General features: G+C 35.1%; 1 protein-coding gene across 1 annotated transcript in view; it reads left to right on the forward strand.

Annotated features, from left to right (window-relative positions):
- The first annotated feature begins 2,066 nt into the window (after positions 1–2,066).
- golga4 (golgin A4) overlaps positions 2,067–21,334 on the forward strand; it is a 42,223-nt gene continuing 22,955 nt past the window's right edge. Inside the window, exons 1-10 of the mRNA XM_084093987.1 lie at positions 2,067–2,264; positions 4,586–4,660; positions 6,749–6,850; positions 10,849–10,917; positions 13,212–13,526; positions 17,356–17,403; positions 17,535–17,591; positions 19,069–19,167; positions 19,241–19,379; positions 19,512–19,708. Coding sequence (XP_083950113.1) covers positions 2,196–2,264; positions 4,586–4,660; positions 6,749–6,850; positions 10,849–10,917; positions 13,212–13,526; positions 17,356–17,403; positions 17,535–17,591; positions 19,069–19,167; positions 19,241–19,379; positions 19,512–19,708 — 1,170 coding nt within the window. The 5' untranslated portion in view covers positions 2,067–2,195. The remainder of the gene's footprint in view (positions 2,265–4,585; positions 4,661–6,748; positions 6,851–10,848; positions 10,918–13,211; positions 13,527–17,355; positions 17,404–17,534; positions 17,592–19,068; positions 19,168–19,240; positions 19,380–19,511; positions 19,709–21,334) is intronic.

The following is a 21,334-nucleotide window of genomic DNA, read 5'->3' on the forward strand; positions in this document are numbered from 1 at the left end:
TTACCTAAAAACTATAACATGATAGTCTGTTGTTGAAACATTTGATACATAGAAAATAACCACATTATGCCGGATATTAAATCTAGTATTCCTGGATCCAGCATTCTGAGCATGGTGCCTTCAGACATTGATGGATTGTTGTGTGTATACGGCCAGAAGGATGAGCACAGATCTGAAACCTGCTGATGATCATTGATCGCTCATGATGCTGGCACAGATCTCCACACTGATGTGCGTGGCATTATCTGCTCCAGGATGACTAATCAAACTCAGGTTATCTATGCAAAACACAAAGCTAAAACTGGATATAATATATATACTAAAACTATATACTAAAATATACTAAAACTGTCCTGTACTTTTGGAACAAGGGACTGTTTTCTTGTAATGTAATACAGGGCCGTAACCAGAATCAGAAAGATTTTCACTGGCTCATGCACAAATTTGGTTTGGTAACAGATGCTTCCAGTCTTCATAACACAGACATTACAGAAGAAGAATAACATTATTTACAGAAAAACATACAAAAAATATATGCAGTGAGGTATGAGTCTGTACAGGACGTTTAAATGTAAAAATGATGAAGATCAAATAAGTTATAAACACTGTGCATTGAATATCACAGGAGGATATTGATATTGCACAGAAGTTTTATATTGTAAATCACTTGAGATATTCAGGGAGAAACTTCCCTATACAATGTTTAATATAGTGATTGATCAAATAGAGTTTATAAGAGAATAATAGAAGCGACACCCTTGATGTAGCCTAATGTTTTTTTTTTTATTGTGTTCCCATAGACTTTGATGCAATGGCTTTTATGGTTACAGTGAGCGCCCTCTAGAGCTTCTCGAGACTATGCGCAACATTGAGCTGTGAGCCAAAAAGAGAGAAAAATCAGTCGCGATCTCTTTAATATCTCAAATGTTTCTCCTAGACGGCAATGAGATTAAACGGAGCCACTGAACAGATCACGTGTGAATATTCAATACTTCTCATCCGTAAATAATGTGTTGTTTTTAATTGTACTGCAAACAGTAATCAAATATGTATGGCTCATTAGGCGGATGCTCCGAAGTGAATTATACAATGCAGTTTCTACTGTGACAGTCTCTTTGGAGAAACATGTACAACTCTAGTAACTTCCCTTAGGGTTTGATTATCAGCCCATATCTTTAACCATTATGACCTTTGACCCCTGATATGTGTAGAAGAGCACAGACTGAGTCATAAAGAATGAGAAGCTCTTACTTACTACTCTTACTAAGCTCTTATTCCTAATGAAGACATTGGAAAATAATTAAAGGCATCAGTTCAAAGGTTATTTTTAATCATACAAAGTGTTAAATGTTCAGTCTGTTTGTGCAGTAAGTGGTTTTACATGACAAAAACACACACACACACACACACAAAACCCACAAGCAACGGATCATTCATGCAAAATAAAATAAAAATACAGAGGTTCATATGCACATCATTTAATTTACTTAGCTATTTCTATACAGTATGAAAGGTTCTTTTGTTGAAGTTTGGCTATTTCATCATTATGCAATTAAGTTTTATAAACCCTAGACAACATTTAATGCTAAAAACTTGTAAAAAGGTTAATAAAATATAATCAACGGGGAAATTTTAACATGTCGAATCAGCGTGATGTCTTTAATAACATACAACAGAAAAATCTGTATTTTTAAATTATAAATGATCATTATTATTTTTTAATTCACATTTTATTGTATTTTGATCATAAGACCTCTTCAGAAATCTAAATGTTAAAATTATTATCAATAATAATAATATATAATTACATATTTTAATTGACTATAATAAGTAGTTTTATTATTTTTATTTAATGACTTTTGTTTTTATTACCACAATATTACCATGGTGTTCTTTGAAAAACCCTGCAGTACCACATAAATACCCTGCTATATGAAGTTTAGTAGCACGTTATATATCAATGTTATCTGTCACACTGTCTGAATATGTTTATGTTCTTCTTAGCAACATTGCAAGATGCAAGTTCAATAACTCACAATCGTCCTTTCTGAGCCTCTCGTGGACCCGTAGCTGTTCACTTTTCCTCCACGTCAGCTGCATCTGCGCACTGCTCTCATCCACACATACATCAAGTTTTTTACCCTGGGAATCGGACAGTAAAATCTTTCCCGACGTGACAATTATCGCATGGAGTGATGTTTAAGAAACTGAAGCAGAAGGTGATAGAGGAGCAGTCGCCTCAGCGGAGCAGCGCGCAGGCGCAGGTCAGAGCACTTCACTCATGTAGCATGTATGCTAACAAAAACAAAACACAACATCAAGTATATACTACAAATATACATTATAACACACTTACTACCGTATTATATATTTAAATTACAATATAAGCTCTTTAAATATCTATTAAACTAGCGGATTGGTTATACATTAACAAAACAGTACCAAAATCAGATGGTTTTAATATGGTACTGAATGATTACCATGTTCATGGATCATGGTATTAACATGGTATTTAAATTAATGCTATGGTATTACCATGATGATGATACTCCGAGGATACTATGGTACTAAGGTAATACCCTGGTACTATTTGGTATGTTGTTTTAAATGGGTGTGACAATGTTACCTGTACTATGGTACTGGCAGTATTTTTTGTGTATTGACCTTGGTATAAAAGATAAGTTATGTAGTTAATATAATGACATTTAAGAGATTTTAGAGGCCATCAGAAGGTTTACGTCATCAGATCAGTCGTTTTTGGATTTTGGGTGTTGGTTTGTCAACTAGCCTACTTAATGAACCACAGACCAACCTGACCTGTTAACCAGACCCGAGAGCACGTTTCCCTAAACAGACGTGCTACTTAAAGGTTAAACTAATACTTAAGTTGAAATTCAAGTCTGTCTGGTTTAAATATTAAGCAACGTTATAAATAGAAATGATATAATAATAATAAAAAGACATGCCAGTGTCATATTTGACCCCAAATCTATTTATATCTATTAATTTATCCATCTATTTGTCTATTTCATTATTTTTCAAACATATTTTACACAGTTTATTTGTATTTGCAGGATTCTTCTAACAATTAAGCACATTTAAACATAAAACATAATTTTTTATTTTTTATTATTAATCTGTCGTTGTGAAACTACATTTTTAAGTATATAGTTTACATTGAAGTGTACAATCATTGTAGTGTTTGTTACACTTGAACAGAAAATGCAGGAGGATTTTAATTGCATATTATAGTAATGAGTTTTTCTTTAGTATAATAATGGAAATTTGAGAGGGAAATATCCTTTATTGCATGAATAATATCATATTGCAAAAATATCTCATTGTCCCTTTAATTAAATTTTTTTTGGACATTTTCTTCATGCAGAATTTAATTTCTTATTTTTATTAATAAAAATTAAATAATAATAATAATATTATTAATAATAATAATTTTTTATTAATAATTATTCATTAAGAATAAATAATAATAATAATGGAAATTTGAGAGGGAAATATCCTTTATTGCATGAATAATATCATATTGCAAAAATATCCCTTTAATTAATTTTTTTTTGGACATTTTCTTCATGCAGAATTTAATTTCTTATTTTTACTATTTAAATATGCCATTTATTTTGTGTTTGGCCTCTTGTGTCCATGCTGAAATCAGTGCAGTAAAACATGAGGTTGAAGTCGGCATGAAACAGAAGTTGCGATAGTCTTTTCTTACGGCTTTTGGAACAAGAAGAAATGCTGGGCAGGGCTTGATTTCGTCCGTGGGTAATTAATTAGATGGTTGCGGTTTGCTATTGGTCGATCGTGTGAGTGACAGGTTGCCCCGCCCTCACATTAGTAAACACGTCATCAGAGAGGAGAAGTTAATTTGATTCAAGATTACAAGGGCATGTGAATTTAACAAAAAGAATGATGTGCAGTTGTGCACGGATAAATCATTTATAATAAATACTGAAAAATTTATATTTATAAATTGATATTTCACCGTTGGAAAGATGAATGTGTATTTAAATTGGGTCATTTATGTAGTAGACTGGGAAAGGCCTTCTAGACTGAGAAAAACCAGAAAATGTATTTTTGGCTCATGTGGATGAAAGACAACAACTCCCAGAATGCACTTGCTTCGCTGCACTACGAGGCCACGCCCAAGCCACGCCTACCGGTTACAGAGGGCAGTATCGCTACTAGTCGACTCGACACTGAAAAGACGGCGTTTTATCGTGAGATCCCCCTATGGGCGGGTTGAAGACATGCGGAACGAGCTCCTCCTACTGGCTGTAGTCTCTCGCCTCTGGACATAAAAGCTGATGATGCTAAATTGACGTCATTAGAGTTTTTTTATCCAGACACACAATACAGAAATCTCTCGTCTCAGGGGGACATGAGGGAGGGAAGCACGGTTATTCCAAAATACTACCGGGTTTCTACTGATACAAAGCTTAATGCTAATCGGTGAAGTATCCCTTTAAAGACTGTCTCCAGCTGTAGTTACCTCTGTCTCTAATGTATTTGGTGCACTGCTAGTGATTATTGTGTCTTGATGTATAACGCACACCTCTGTGTCCAGCAGGTGAGTTCAGGAGAGAGGCGTACTCAACCCCCTGTCCCGTACCAAGATGCCCCGGCCTCCCCCAACGACAGAGAGGTAAGCGGACAAACGGAAACAGGCCGCCTTCTCATTGGTCAATAGTGCATGTAAATGAGCAGCAACTGTTTCCATGCTCCAGATATGCCCCTTAACTCTCCTGCACAGAATATCTCAATAAAAATACACAATATTGTCATAACACATGCTTTTCACAAGATTGCAGACACAATACATTTAACGAATGCCTTCAGGTCAGATCTGCTAATTGCTTCCCTTGAGTTTTAGTGTTTATCGGGATAAGCAACGTGTCCAATACTAAAATTAAAGTATTTACTTTATAATTGTGTCCGTTTAAACCTAAGAAATGGCAGAAGTTTAGCTTGAAAAGTGTGCTTGTACTATTTTTCTTTAAAATAAATTATACTTGGTTTAAATATGTAATCTAAAGTGTCACTTAAAGAGTCTAAATACTGGTTTAAGGTAATAAATTCTGTTTTAAATGAGATTTAATAATCTGTGAATTAAAAATGCTGGTTGAGTTAAATGATCTCTTGTTTTACAGAGAACGTTGTGCAGGGATATAAAATCAGTTTGATAGTCTCCAGCTGGTTGGTGAACACATGACATGCTATTATTGTACTAATGCGGGCTAATAATAGTCTAGATGATTCGGTTTTGTCATTTCTGGACGGTGACATTAGACCCCCTTTGAAGCATGAATCTTTAAACATGGCAAATAATGACTTATGAGTACACCTTAATGGACTTTCAGACACCCTTCTTGGTTTATCTTTTGGGAGTTTCATCAAAGTAGCATGAGTCAAGTTACTATTTTTTGCTTTATTGATGTTATTGTCCTCGTTTATGAATCACAGCTCAAATAAAATGAAGCTTAGAATGAAGTGTATCACCGTTGCGGATGAACCGTTTTACCGACCAGTGAGCCGAGGGTTTGATTGAACTTTTCTCTCTCACATTTTCCGTTTGTATTTCTTTTTGAAATTTCCATCAGATCTCAGAATGAATTCCACATCATCTCAGCATTTCCAGGGCTCAACAATAAGGATTTTATTGTGGGGTTTTTTTTTTACTAGCACTGTCAACATTTTCACTGGCCCTGCATATATTAATATATGCAAAAACCTAAATTGATGTTTGTCAGAATTTTATTTCCTAAATATTTAAATGTAAATACTTTATATAATATTTATTTTATTTAATAGTAATAATAATAATATATATAACTAAACATTTTATACAATATATTTATTTATAAAGAGAGCATTCTAAAGATTTAAATACTACTAGTATTTATAAATATATAATAGATTTAGCCTATATTTATTCATAATATAGATTTTATTTTATTATACATTTTATTTTTATTAGATTACACTATTATATTATGATTTTATCCCCCGGTTTCACAGACAATGCTTAAGCTAGTCCCAGCCTAAATTGCAAATTTGAGCTGTTTTAACTAAAAGCAATATATCTTAAAATATATCAGTGCCATTGTTTTGTCTCAAGATGCACACCAGTAATGTTTTTCTCTAAGACACGTTTATAAAAGCTACTTAAATGCCCTAATTGAACTAAGGCCTAATCCTGGCTTAATCTAAGCCCTGTCTGTGAAACTGGGACTATATGTTTTCTGGAAAAATACGTTTAGAGTTTTGAGTCCAAGACTATCACTAAAGTTAAAACTTTACCTTGGTGACATTTAATTTGACACACACAAAAACTCATGTACATCATCAATAACTGTAAGATAAAGTACAAGACAAAGCAGCTTTGCCAACTCACTGACCCATCCTTATTTTTGAGCCCTAATTTCTTCTGTGCCAAGACGGCTAGAATTACCTTTTTGATGTCTCTACTAATGGCATATCATGCTTTGATGCCAATCGTGAAACTCTACATGTTCAAAGACACAAAATCAGCCTTGGTAGTGACATCAAATAGTGTAAGTCTGCAGCCTCCGTGTGGATCCGCTGTCTCAATTCTCTTTCTGTTTCCACAGATGTCATTATCTCATGCTCTGGCTCTTTTTCCTGTCGTTTCACTCATTGTGTTGTTTTCTCATTGCTCTTCACTCCTTGGTCCCGTCATTAATGCATTGACTCGTATGGGGGGGTCGTTCAGCTGCTGGCTGGGATGATAGCAGAACCTGCTTTTCTCTCTGAGTATACTATCTTTGCTCTGGACCACTCAAAACGACCCAAAGCGGCCCAGGTGCCCAGTGCGGTGAGTCTGTCCTCACACATCGCCTCCTCTTCCTCACCCCTGGAGAAATACTACAAACCCCCCTCCGTCCCTCTGTGATGCCTTTGGAGGTTATGGGCTAGAGGAGGCCGAGTAACCCCTGCTTGCAGCTTTTCTCACTGAGCGTTTCACTAGCCGCTCTGCATAACTCAAAGGCATCTCGCTCCTAACCCCTGCATCTAATATCTTGCGTTCCTCGTTAGGCCTGAGTGATTTGTGGGATGGCAGTTGCTTTTCTCTGTTTTTGTACCTCGGAATGGTTCCTCCTAGGGGTTGGGCGATATGACTGAATTCTTATTTCACAATATGTGACCCTGGATCACAAAACCAGTCATAAGTCGCACTGGTATATCTGTGGCAATAGCCAACAATACATTGTATGGGTCAAAATTATCGATTTTTCTTTTATGCCAAAAATCATTAGGATATTAAGTAAAGATCATGTTCCATGAAGATATTTTGTAAATTTCCTACCGTAAATATATAAAACATTTATTTTTGTGAGTGAATCGCGAACATAAATGGAGAACTTTAAAGGAGATTTTCTCAATGTTTCGATTTTTTTGCACCCTCAGATTCCAGATTTTCAATAGTTGTATCTCTGCCAAATATTCTCCTATCATAACAAACCACACATCAATGGAAAGCTTATTTATTCAGCTTTCATATGATGTATAAATCTCAATTTCGAAAAATTGACCCATGTGACTCGTTTTGTGGTCCAGGGTTACATATGAGAAATTTTATTTCATGATAAGGTTATACATCACAATATAGTTATTTTGTGTTATTTTATCTCATTTGTTATTAAAAATAAGAATAAAAGAAGCAAGTTAAAAACAATAGGATAAATATGAATGAAACAAATTAGGTTTTTCAGGTACAATAGGTTTAACATGTAGTTAGAATTAGTACAGTTTTAAATTTAATAATTGTCTTCACTGTATGAATTAAATATAAATGTATTCTTGCTAAAACAAGTTTAAGAATTAAAAAAGTTATTCAGTCGAGAGCAGTAAGTTATTTTAGGCAGGTATATTAGGCTGCTGTCACTTTAAGACCAAACGCACGGATCCATTATAATGATACACATCCGGTTTACACCCAACTGTTTACTTTCACTTGAGACATAACCGGCTGTGTTTGCATGAATACTGCACACGATGGGCATTTTGACATAATTGCGTGTGTATTCGACCGATAAGACATTAAAGAGAACTGAATTTGCGATCGCATGCTGAGAGACGTGGCTTTATGCGCACACATAACTTTTTTTGAACATCAAGATCTCCTTATAGTCTCATTCATGCATTTCATCACTATGAAGGGTCAATAGTGCTATATATTTACATACCGCGATATACAAGATTTTTAGACATTTTACACCGTGGTAACGATATATCGTCATACCGCCCATCCCTAGTTCCTCTAATTTGGCATCTCCAGGAATGAATGTTATTCCCGTAGTGATAGAAATTGTCATGGATTCCCTGTCCCTTTCCCTAAGTAGTATCCTGATAGATTCCCCTCGGTTAGACAGTGTTGAATGTTCCCTTGCTGTTCCCTGAGAGTTCTTGTGATTTTCCTTACAAAAACATTCAGATTCTTTGTTTAAAGTTTTTATGCTTCTAAACTTGGATTACTGAAGGTCCTTTCGCATGACTTGCGCCAACATTTCCCAGTGCACGCTTTAGTTATTTTACTCTTATTTACTCTTATTAAAATGTTTTTTGATTTTGAAACTGACACAAGGGGGATCTAACGGTTATGTTAATTGGTTAAGTAATATAAAATATAATAATATAATAATCTAATCTAATGATAATAATAACAATTTAAATCATAATAATAATGTGTTTTTATACTTAAGGCCTGGTAACAGCTTGCTCTTTCCACTACAGTTATTGTGTCTGTGGAGACTCAGGGGCTCAGCTCTGACGGAAGGATTTGCTCATTATCTCTAGATACAGATAATCCCTCCACATGCACCTGAGCACATTACACACACATCAGCTGACATACAGCACCACCAATCAGATCCAACACACTGCTCATGTGATCTGGTGGATTATTAGCCACAGCATGTTCATCAGGTAGAAATAGACAAAAGGATTATGCAATTCAGGTGATATATTTCAGAATATTCTGATGTGTAAAGTGGACTTAATTTTGTTTTTCAGCATAATGCGAGTTGGAATGTATATGAAATGTTTAAGGGTGTATTTTGTATCTGCACCAAATTAGTTGTATAAATCTCGATTGGCCCTAATCTGATTAAGCAGAGACTCTGTGGTGTTTGTTAGAAAACTTTGCATTGCTTTTTTCCTTCAGCATTGCAACAAACTGTGTTTTTTTTACATGATTAGAGAATAAATGCTATAATAAAGGTTAAAATGCCCCTGCAAATCAATTCTAGGGACAAATATTGTGTTAAAAAGTCAATTTCTGACGCTGTTATTTGTAGTATTGTTGATTAATTGTCCTTGAATTGATTCTGTATTGTACAGCAATATTATAGACCGGTGCAATGATAACTGCATAAATAAATATAATGCTGGTGTTGTTAGAGATTGTGCTTTTAATGTGACATAACATAGTCAAAGTCTCCCTGGCCTTCATTGGCATATGCAAATGTGTTTAGTTCTTCCCTCTGTAAACTGTGTTTATTGCTAAACTTACTTGTGTATAATGTTCTGAAGGTCTGAATGTCCTTGTTTTAGGTTATCAAAGTTAAAATAATGTCTGATAATGCTGTGCTTTATTACTTTTGGACCTAGCCTGGGAAAACCCAGACAACTTCCGGCAAATTCAGATTTGCTCGAGAAGTAGTCTGGCAAAGAGCTCATTCAAGCCCATTTCCATGCCGCCGAAATCACGGCACCAATCAGAAACGTTGAGGCGGGCTTTACACAATGACGATCGCTCTGATTGGTTTTAGGTCTATCCAACTGCGCCCAGAGGCATTTGAGCGACGTCCGTTGGTGACGCCCCTTTGGAAATTATTTGTCTATGGAGCTTTGCCAGACCATAACTCAGTTACTACTGAGAATGGTCTGGTTTTAACCAGGCTACTTTGGACCTGAAGTGTGTAGGGATTGCCTTGCACAGAACAAAGTGAGCTTGAGTTGTTGATTTTAATGTAAACACGGCTAGCTTTGACCTTTAACCTGCAGCAAAATGCCGTTTCCAGCATATTGCATTTTAAGAGGAAATTTAAACCCATCTTTCTGAGGTCATAGAGGTCCGGACTTTGGTAAATCTTTCATATTATTATGATTTATGCATTATTTTTTAAATGCATTTAATTTTTTCTTCCATTTCAAATTTTATGCAATCTTACTATATTTTATGTCAGACTATATGATATACATTTTAGCTAAAACTGGGACAACATTGATTGGGTGTTTAACAGCACAAGTTCAAAAAATAAACTTTAATGTTGCCAATGTTACGCCTGAAAAAGGAATAGTTTACAGTGTGCAGCTTTAGATTTTGTTAACCTGTTCATATTAAAAAAAAAGGTTAAATTCTGAAGGTACAATAGTGTGAGATTTGTATACATTCTCATGACCATGAACACAAACAGAGGAACATTACCCATGACTTGTTTCATCTACCTCAGGGAGAACGCTGTGGCCGTCTAACTCCTGCACACGCTCTCAGTAACCGGCTCCTCTAGTGGGTTTGGACCGTCTCTAGTGCAGTGCTGCTGTGTTTAACTCCTTGTTTGTTTAACGCTCGTTAACGTTTAACGATAGTTAGGCCGTCTATGTTTGTATTTAACCCCTGTGTTAATCTCCGAGTTTGCATGAGGTTAAGGTGGGTGTAACCAGAAGCCCCTGCATTTCTCGTAGCAAAAACTAATATTGCTCCCAGAGTAATCGGGGTGCAGCACGATGGCTGGAGGAATACTAACCGGGCCTAAAGCTGAGCGGCGAGACACTGTTTCACTCATGTTTGTTGGTTCTGTTCTGGTGCAGAGCGTTGCTAAAGCAGCCGGCAGCTCTCCGAGAGGCAGTGTGAACGGGGATGGAGTCGCTTCTCCTCAGGCAAGTGACAGTCTATGTATGAATGATTGAATGAATGATTGAATGAATGAATGCATGAATGAATGCATGAATAAATGAAGGCATTTATATAGTGCTTTCATATGTACTACTGTACACCCATGGCGCTGTACAATCATATAAGTGGATCTCTCCTCAACCAACACTAGTATAGTCAATGTGTTTTAATGTGTAATTCACATAAGCCCCTTTCACACAGCGCGTTGATCCTGGGAAATTACCGTAAAATTGCTAGAGTGCCTTCTGTGTGAACGCAAATACGTCCCGGGATTGATGCCGGGATCGGGACCTAGTAACATTGCCGGGATCAGTCCCAGAACACACCCTGTGTGAATAAAAAAAAAGCCAGGACCAATGCCGTAAGGGGTGTGTCGTAGTGATGACGCACGTGCCATCGCACAGACCTTTCTAGAACCTATGGGGAACGAGCCACTCGGCAAACCCAGTGGCGCTACTGGGGAGTATGGACTCGTCTTCGTGTAGAAATGATGAAGAGTTATCAGCAGAACTGATATCTGACAGGAGTTATCACATCCTGACGTCACGTGTCTTTACGGGATCTATACGGGATGTGTGTGAACGCACTCACAGATTCCGGAAAAGCACTGGCAGTGTGAATGAACCAAAATCAAATCCTGGGACACATTATCCGTGTATTTTCCGGAATCTCTGTGTGAAAGGGGATACAGTGTTTGATGATGATTTTTCTGAAATAAGTTTGGCAGCAAAGTCATTTTTAATGAAAGAAATGAATACACTGTAAAAAATGATTTTTTGGTGAAGTAAATACTACTGAAAAAAAACAATGTAATTTACATGAAAAAGTTAGTTCAGGCAAGAATTTAAAAAACGAAGTAAATTCCATATCAGTACTTAATTCAAGCGAGTAGAAATGAAAGCGTAAATATCAACTCAATAAAATTAAGTAAAAATTACTCCGCTTTTCTGATACTGGGGTTCCCATCATGCACTGGACCTTGAATAATTAATGAGGTTCATTTTTCACTGGTTTCCAGCTGTATTTACACTGTTTTATCATTGCTTTTGTTGTCAGGATTAGTAACTTGCCATTTTGTGACATTTCGAGTAAATTTTCTGCTCAAAATGACACATTCAAACACAAAAATGATCCATCAAATGTTACCGTCATTGTGTATTGTCTACCAAGTATTGAGGTCTTTGCATTCACACGAAGCTTAACATCTGACATGATGTAGTATAAATTACTTAGATAATCTAAGTAAAGCACATACTATATATGACTGGTATAATTCAATATTATTGTTTGAGTCAAATATAATGCAAAGGAAATTTCAACTAAATCGATATTAATCAACCTTTATAATTACTTATTTTCTGTGTTACTTTCACTTAACTAGGTTAAGTAAAGTTTACCTAATTCCATATTCCAAGTAAATTTAACTTAAAGATTTCTAATTAAAGCTACTGATGAATATGTTTAGGTTTTTACTTGGCAAATCTTTGTAAATTTACTAGCATTTTCTGAGTGAAAAAAGTTGCCTAGCTTTTTTCAAGTAAATCCTACTCCAAATTTTTTTCAGTGTACTTTGATTCAGTAAGGGTGCATTAAATTGATCAAAATTAGACATTTATAATGTTACAAAAAAAAATCAACTAAATGCTGTTTTTTCTGAACTTTCTATTCATCAGAGAATCCTGAAAAAAATGCATCACGTTTTCCACAAGAATGTAAAGCAGCACAACTGTTTTCAACATTGATAATAATCATAAATGTTTCTTGAGCATCAAATAATGATGAGCATCGAGTAATGATGCTGAAAATTCAGCTTTAATCACAGGAATAAATTACATTTTAAAATATATTCACATAGAAAACAGTTATTTTAAATGTTAATAATATTTCACAATATTACTATTTTTACTGTATTTTTTCCCCAAATAAACTCAGCCTCGGTGAGTGTAAGACTTTTTTTTGAACTTTTGAACGGTTAGTGCACACACACAGTACTGTGTGAAAGTCACTAAAGCAAAAAGTATTCAGTAAATTTGTCTTAAAACAAATATTTTTGTAAAGCATGACTTTTGCACAGTACTGTAAATGTGTCACGGACATTGCTCCCTTTTTCAGTACTTCACATTTTGAGTGTCATTGTTGTATAATTGTCATTGGATTTCAGTTGGGTATGACTGTATTGTTGTCATTTTTTAATAATAGGCCTGATTAAAGTTTGAATCTTTGATCTTAAATAGGGTCTACTTATTTTTCTGAAATGTTTGTATTGCTTGTCCTCCAGAAAGAGGAGCCTCAGTCTCTGACCCAGAAGCTGCAGCAGAAGGTGTCGTCCATGGAGTCTTTGCTCCGGGGTTCGGTTCGCAGTGAAGGGCTCTTCCGCTCCAGCTCACGGGACAGTCTGGTTAGAAGCTCCTCCAGAGAATCCCTCACGCTCACGGGAGAGAATGACGCCCCGGCGTACGACCCTCCGTCAGACATCGAGAGCGAGGCGGAAGATTCGCCCGGCAGCGTCGAGAGTCTGTCTAAAGAGCAGCTCTTGAACCGCCTGCACAGGGTGGAGAGAAGCCTCGGGAATTACAGGGGGAAATACTCCGAGGTGAGCGCACTCAGTGTCAACATTTCAGCTCGTGATCAGACTGTTTGCTGATTTAGTTTTTTCCAGTTATGATCGGTTTTGCAGGGATTTTCAAGGGGAGTGCCTCAGATTACATATATGTGACCCTGGACCACAAAACCAGTCACATGGGTAAAGTTTTTAAAATTGAGATTTATACAATATACATCATCTGAATAAATACGCTTTCCATTGATGTATGGTTTGTTAGGATAGGACAATATTTGGCTGAGATACAACTATTGAAAATCTGGAAATTGAGGATGCAAAAAAAATAAATCGAAACATTGAGAAATTCTCCTTTAAAGTTGTTCATTTATGTTGGCGATTGTGCTGCATTCACTCACAAAAATAAATGTTTTATATATTTACGGTAGGAAATTACAAAATATCTTCATGGAACATGATCTTTAATATCCTAATGATTTTGGCATAAAAGAAAAATCTATAATTTTGATCCATATAATGTATTGTTGGCTATTGCCACAAATAAACCCGTGCGACTCGAGACTGGTTTTGTGATCCAGGGTCACATATTACTTCTGCAAGTAGTTAGATGCAGAAGTTTAAACTTTTGTTTTGCCACGTATATTTTTTTTTACGTATAATTTTTTTTTTTACATATGTGACTCTGAACACCTCAGGCCACAAAATGCACACTTTTTTTGTCATTTCATGTAAAATTAGCATTTTATTAGTTTAAAAGTAACTGATTTCTGATTACTATTTATATTTATTACATTTATGATCTCACTGGGTGCCATCATGTTCACATTACATACATGCATCTCAAAGTCATTTTTCATGATTTTGGAAACATGCCTAATATTATTGCGTTATGAAATGTTGAATTATGATTATATTGTTAATTATGTAAGTGTGCACCAGAGCGAGCAGTGCATTAATGTCTGTCAGTGTGTTTCTGTGGAGTCAGATTTTGTCTAGTCAGTCTGTGATCTGTATAACAGTTCTGCTCCAGGCGTTTTTAATAAGGTTTTAAATTATGTATGTTGGAGACTGACACATCAAATGCAACTGTATTGTTGCTATAACCCGATTTCAGGCTGTTACTACATGCTTCTAGTTAGGGCTGCACGATATTGAAGAAAAATGCGATATGCGATAACTCATTATAATGCGATATGCGATACGATAATGCTTAAAGCGTGTAAAATAAACTTAAATTATCTTAAAAATATATTTAATATGATATGCGTGTTTCTTTTTGTGACAAGAAAACATCCCTACAACTTCTGAAAGTGAACATCAGTGTTTTACTGTAGCATAAGAAGTGTTATTTTAACATCAGTGTAAACCACAGGGTTTAGGGGTTCAGGTTATCCTACATTTGGTTTATTAAACAACATAAACTCAATAATCAAACATAAAAATAAAACTCTGCTTAGTCTTCACTGTATGAATTAAATATTTACTGATTCTTATTAAAGCTACAAAAGTTATTGTGTGATTAGTGATTTTCTCTTTGTCTTTTGTTCATGACCCCAGTTATTGCAATATGCATATCACGATATATACAGTACCAGTCAAAAGTTTGGAAACATTACCATTTTTAATGTTTTTGCAAGAAGTCTCTTATGCTCATCAAGCCTGCAGTTAAAAAAAACAAACAAAACAAAAAAAACAGTAATATTATGAAATATTATTACAATTTAAAATAATGGTTCTCTTTTTTAATATACTTTAAAATGTAATTTATTTTTGTGATGCAAAGCTGCATTTTCATCAGCAAGTACTCCAGTCTTTGGTGTCTTATGATCCTTCAGAAATCATTCTAATATGCTGATTTATGATCAATGTTGGAAACAGTTGTGCTGCTTAATATTTTTTTTATAACCTGAGATACTTTTTTCAGGATTATTTGATGAATAAAAAGTTAAAAAGAACTGTATTTATTTAGAATAGAAATCTTTTGTAACAATATACACTACCGTTCAAAAGTTTGGGAACAATAACTATTTTTTTTAAAAGAAATTAGTACTTTAATTCAACAAGGATGCGTTAAATTGATAAAAGGTGATGGTAACGATTTATATTGTTAGAAATGTTTTTATTTTGAATAAATGCTGTTTTTATGAATAAATGCTGTTAACGTTTTACTCATCAATGAATCCTGAAAAAAGTATTCCAAAAAAATATATTAAACAGCACAACTGTTTCCATCATTGATAATAACTGAGCATCAAATCAGCATATTAGAATGATTTCTGAAGGATCATAAGACACCAAAGACTGGAGTACTTGCTGATGAAAATTCAGCTTTGCATCACAAAAATAAATTACATTTTAAAATATATTAAAAAAGAGAACCATTATTTAAAATTGTAATAATATTTCATAATATTACTGTTTTTTTTTTTTTTTTTTTTTTTTTTAACTGCAGGCTTGATGAGCATAAGAGACTTCTTTCAAAAACATTAAAAATAGTAATGTTTCCAAACTTTTGACTGGTACTGTACATGTGCGATATTTCGATATATTGTGCAGCCCTATTTCTAGCATTGTTGAGCATCTAATTCAAAAGATTTCTTTCTAAATGACTCGGGTGCAGGACAAAGGAGACAAACTAAAGCAAAAAACAAACGTAACATCCTGATGGTCGAAACGTTGAAATACTTTTCTGGACCAGTCATATCAGTGTGCAGGCATTACGTGTGTTTTTTTCTAAATAACTCGCCAAATAGCAGATTTTGTTCAGTCAAAGTGGCATATAGTGCACTTTTTCATGCTTACAATCTTTGTACGCCATCAGTGCCTGTTCCAGAAGTAGTATTATTGCTCATTAGGTATTTGAACAAACCATTGGCCAGTTGCGATGCACTTAAAATGGATTTATTGGCCTGGTACCAAATCTAAGGCTCTCCCATTCCTGGTGCGCTGGGTTAAATGCAAATTAAAGCACAAACGCACGTTGAATATAAAAGGTTTCGTGTTTCAAGGAAAGCTCTTTGGCTCATTTGTAATCCCTGCATTTCCTCTGCTGTAAGATGTGTCCTGAGATAATCGGCAAGTAATAGATCAATAAACTTTGCGGTATGAACATGCGTTGCATATTGTTAAGATCTAATTAAGAGATTATTTGAACAAGTGTGTTTTGTTCAAGAAGAGCTCAGCCCTCTAGTACAGACTATGCATACTAAACATGACACATCAGTGCCGCCTCAGCCGAACAGATAACGGAGATAAGACAGTGAGAGGGTTATTAACGGTTAGTCATTTTTAATTTGCCAAAATAAGTTTTAAATAAGATTTAAAAATAAGACAACGATCTGACTGTAAAAACAAATACAGTATTAGAATGATTTCTGAAGGATCATGTGACACTGAAGACTGGAGTAATGATGCTGAAAATTCAGCTTTGCGTCACAGGAATAAATTATATTTTAAAGTATATTAAAACATTATTTTAAATTAGAATAATATTTAACAATATTACTGTTTTTTCTGTATTTTTGATCAAATAAATGCAGGCTTGATGAGCATAACATAACATTTTAAACAGTAATATTTCCAAACTTTTGACCACTACTGTATGTATAATAAATAAATAAATAAATATAATATAATATATGACCTACAACTAGTTGACAAAGCATTGACTAGTGGCAGAACTAATCAACTAGTCAAAAGTGTAAATTAGATCACTCAAGATGGACATGTATGATCCCTGAGATGTTTCTGATCCCAGTTCTGATCAGATCATGTGATCCTACACAGAATTCCTGATTTGGGAATGGGACAGTTTGTTCATTGTTACTTGACTGATATATTCTTCCTCCTTTTCTTCTCTCAGTTGGTAACAGCCTACAGAACCGTACATCGGGATAAAGAGAAAACTCAGGTAATTTCATATTCAGCCGATGCCGCAGAATTAATGACTGTAGTTTTCCTCGCAGCTCGAGGGATGTTTTCCTAATGTTTTTCCTTTAATTTGTGCTGTCTGTCATTCATCTCTGTCTGTGTGTCTCTCAGGCCATCCTCAGCCAGAGTCAAGATAAAGCCCTGAGAAGAATAGGAGAGCTCAGGGAGGTTCGTCTTTTGCCTCTGGCTCACACATTAATTCTTCATCACAGGCTCTACCGTCGATGTTTTTCCACTTCTGATATCTCTATTACTCCTCGCTTCACACTGTGTACTTAAAGACAGCATTCGCAATGCAGCTAACGTCTGTAATGTGGCATGTTTCAGAGACATTTCAGGATTTTGTCTCTCTGGGTTTGATTTGATCAAGATAATACATCAAATATTTAATATACACTACTGTTCAAACATTTGGGCTCAGTACGATGTTTTTTTGTTGTTGTTTTTTTAAAGAAATTAATACTTTATTCAGCATGGATACATTCAATTTGATCAAAAGTGACAGTAAAGACATGTACAATGTTCCAAAAAAAAAATATATATTTCAAATAAAGGCTGTTCTTTTGAATTTTTAATCAAAGAATCCTGAAAAAACTGTGTCACAGTTTCCACAAAAATATTAAGCCGCTTTTATAACTGTTTTCAACATTGATGATAATCATAAATGTTTCTTAAGCAGCAAATCATCATATTAGAGTGATTTCTGAAGGATCATGTGACACTGAAGACTGGAGTAATGATGCTGAAAATACAGCTTTGCATCACAGGAATAAATTATATTTTAAAATATATAAAAATAGAAAACCATTATTTTAAATTGGAATAATATTGAACAATATTACTTTTTTTTTTTCTGTATTTTTGATCAAATAAATGCAGGCTTGATGAGCATAACATAACATTTTAAACAGTAATATTTCCAAACTTTTGACCACTACTGCAAACATATATTCTAGTGCTGGGCAACGATTAATCGCGATAAATCACATCCAAAATAAAAGTTTGTGTTTACATCATATATGTGTGTGTACTGTGTATAACTATTTAGTATATATAAATATACACATATGCATTTATATATTTAAAAAATATTTGCATATATATACTGTATATATATTTTTACATAATTCTTATTATATATAAATATAAAGATTTTATATATAAATAAAAAAAAATTCTTAAATCTATACATGCATTTGTGTGTTTGTTTGTGTGTGTATATATATATATATATATATATATATATATATATATATATAAAATAATTATACTCGGTACACACACACACATATTGTAAACAAACTTTTATTTTGGATGCGATTAATTGTTGCTCAGCCCTAATTATATTCAAATAGAAAACAGTTATTTTTAATTGCATTAATATTTCACAACATTACTGATTTTACTGTATTTTTGATCAAATAAATGCAGCCTTAGTGAGCAGAAGAGACTTTTTCAAAAACATAAAAATATCTAAATTATTTATTTTTTCTATATTGAAATGATTTAATGTGCTTTATTTATCCTTAAACCGCCAGTAAACTGCCAATTCCCAAGTATGAGATCATCAAAACTCAGAAGTAGCGAAAATGCCAATAGAATTGTGAACTCTTGATATGACGTGAGCCTCATCTCTCCTCCTCAGGAGCTCCAGATGGACCAGCAGACCAAGAAACACCTGCAGGAGGAGTTTGATGCTGCTCTCGAGGAGAAGGACCAGATGATCACTGTGCTGCAGACTCAAGTACGCCTTTCTTTTCTATTGCTCGGGTCATTCCCATGTTAACGGAGGTGATACTGAAGCTGTTTGTCTTCAGGTGTCTCTCTTGAAGAAACGACTACAGGCACCTGGAGGTATGGTGTCGCCAGAGCTTGAGACGTCTCAGTCTACAGATGCGGTTGACGCGACCTCTGACCCTCAGAGCCCCTCGAAAGATGACAGCGTGACTAATACAGGTGTGTGCAGACTCTCTAGTGCACATTTAATATGTTTCTACACAAAAGTTGTCTTGAACCTGTTTGTTTGTCTTCTGTGTGTGTGTGTGTGTGTGTGTGTGTGTGTGTGTGTGTGTGTGTGTGTGTGTCCAGCAGAGGGCAACGGAGAGCCGGGCGGCACGGTGGACCTTGAGTTGCTTCAGAAGCGAATCAAAAGGCAAGAGAGTCTCCTGCAGAGATGCAAAGAGATGATTCGCTCCAGTAAAGAGCGCTCTGCTCAGCTGGGCAGCGAGAACGAGGTTTTACAGCAGCAGCTGCAGGAGAGGCTGCAAGAGCTTGAGAAAATCAAGGTATAGAAAAACGAAATGACACACACATTTTTTTATTTTTTTATTCATACATGGTTTATTTTATTTTTTATTTTATTCATACGTGTTTTTTTCATACATGATTTTTTTTTCATACATTATTTATTTTATTTTATTCATACATGTTTATTTTATTTTTATTTTATTTTATTTTTTTCACACATTAGTTTATTTTTTTTATATATATATATTATTTAATGTGTGTGTGTGTGTGTGTGTGTGTGTACCTACAGTACTTAACTATATTTTGGGGACAAATTTGTACCCAGAAGTGACCAAAACCTGACAAAACCTCAGAAAAACCCCCGTCCTCAATTGTAAATGTAGTATAAAAATAAAGAATTTAAAGTTTTTTTTTAAAAATGTAAAAATGCAGAAAGTTTTGTGTGCTAGGTAGGTTAGGGGTCGGGTTAGTGTGTGTGTGTGTGTGTGTGTGTGTGTGTGTGTGTGTGTGTGAGAGATGGGTAGGTTAGGGGTAGGGTTAGTGTAAGGGGACAGAATATACAGTTTGTGCAGTATAAAAACTTATATTGGATGTCCCCATTTAGAAAACGTGTGTGTGTTTGTGTGTGTGTGTGTGTGTGTGTGTTGGAGAGGTAGCGGGTGGAGTGCCGAGAGTGTGTTTCCTGTGGATGTGATGCGTTTGTGCTGTGTGTGGGAACGGTGCTCAGCGGAGACGGTGAGAGCAGAGGTTAACAGCTCACCCCGTCCTGCCTCAAACAGCGTACGGACACACCGTCACACTCACTCACACTAAAACACACCAGCTGACTCAACTCAGTGATTTACTCGTCTTTGCTTTACTTGACCATTAAATCATTTCAGATTTATGTGAAACACTGAAGGTCTGCGTTAAATTAAAGTGGTAGGATAAAACTAGATTTGTACAGGCCAATTTTCCTCAATATTCAATATTCGGCCAATGGCAGAATAAGTCCCGCCTTCTAAATAAAAGAGCCAATCGCCTATTAGTAAAGCTTTAGATTTTTTTTATTTTTTTTATTTTTTATAAATTGTCATTGTTCTGAGATGCACTCTTAGGACTGCACATGCGCATTGTCTGGTCCAGCCTGAAAAATGCATTTTTTTTGTCATGATTTGAGTGTTTATAAGCAAAATGTATGATACAGATGTCAGATTTCATTGGCGATTTCAAATATGAAATTTAATCGTAAGCTTGGTGAACAGCTTTGGAGAATTTGATGTTTCCTTATTCAAAGACATAGGAGCTGCACTTGCATGACTGAAACAGCTGCCAGAGAGGCGTTTCAAAGATGGCCACCGAGTCACATGACTTGCCTTAAAGGGATAGTTCACCCAAAAATGAAAATTAGCCCATGATTTATTCACCCTGAAGCCATCCTAGGTGTATATGACATTCTTATTTTGGCGCAAGTCGACTTGCGTACGGCCGTCTGCCGGAAGGTAGTTATTTTAGTTAATAAGGTTTTAAATATGAATATTTTTCTTACACGAACGCATCGCTTCACTTCAGAAGGCCTTTATTAACCCCCCAGAGCAGTGTGGAGCACTTTTATCATGGATGGATGCAATTTGATGGACTTCCAAAAAATATACCCATTGACCTTCACTATAAAGCTTGGAAGA

This window comes from Abramis brama (assembly GCF_963993115.1).
Source record: "Abramis brama genome assembly, chromosome: 19".
NCBI lineage: Eukaryota > Metazoa > Chordata > Actinopteri > Cypriniformes > Leuciscidae > Abramis > Abramis brama.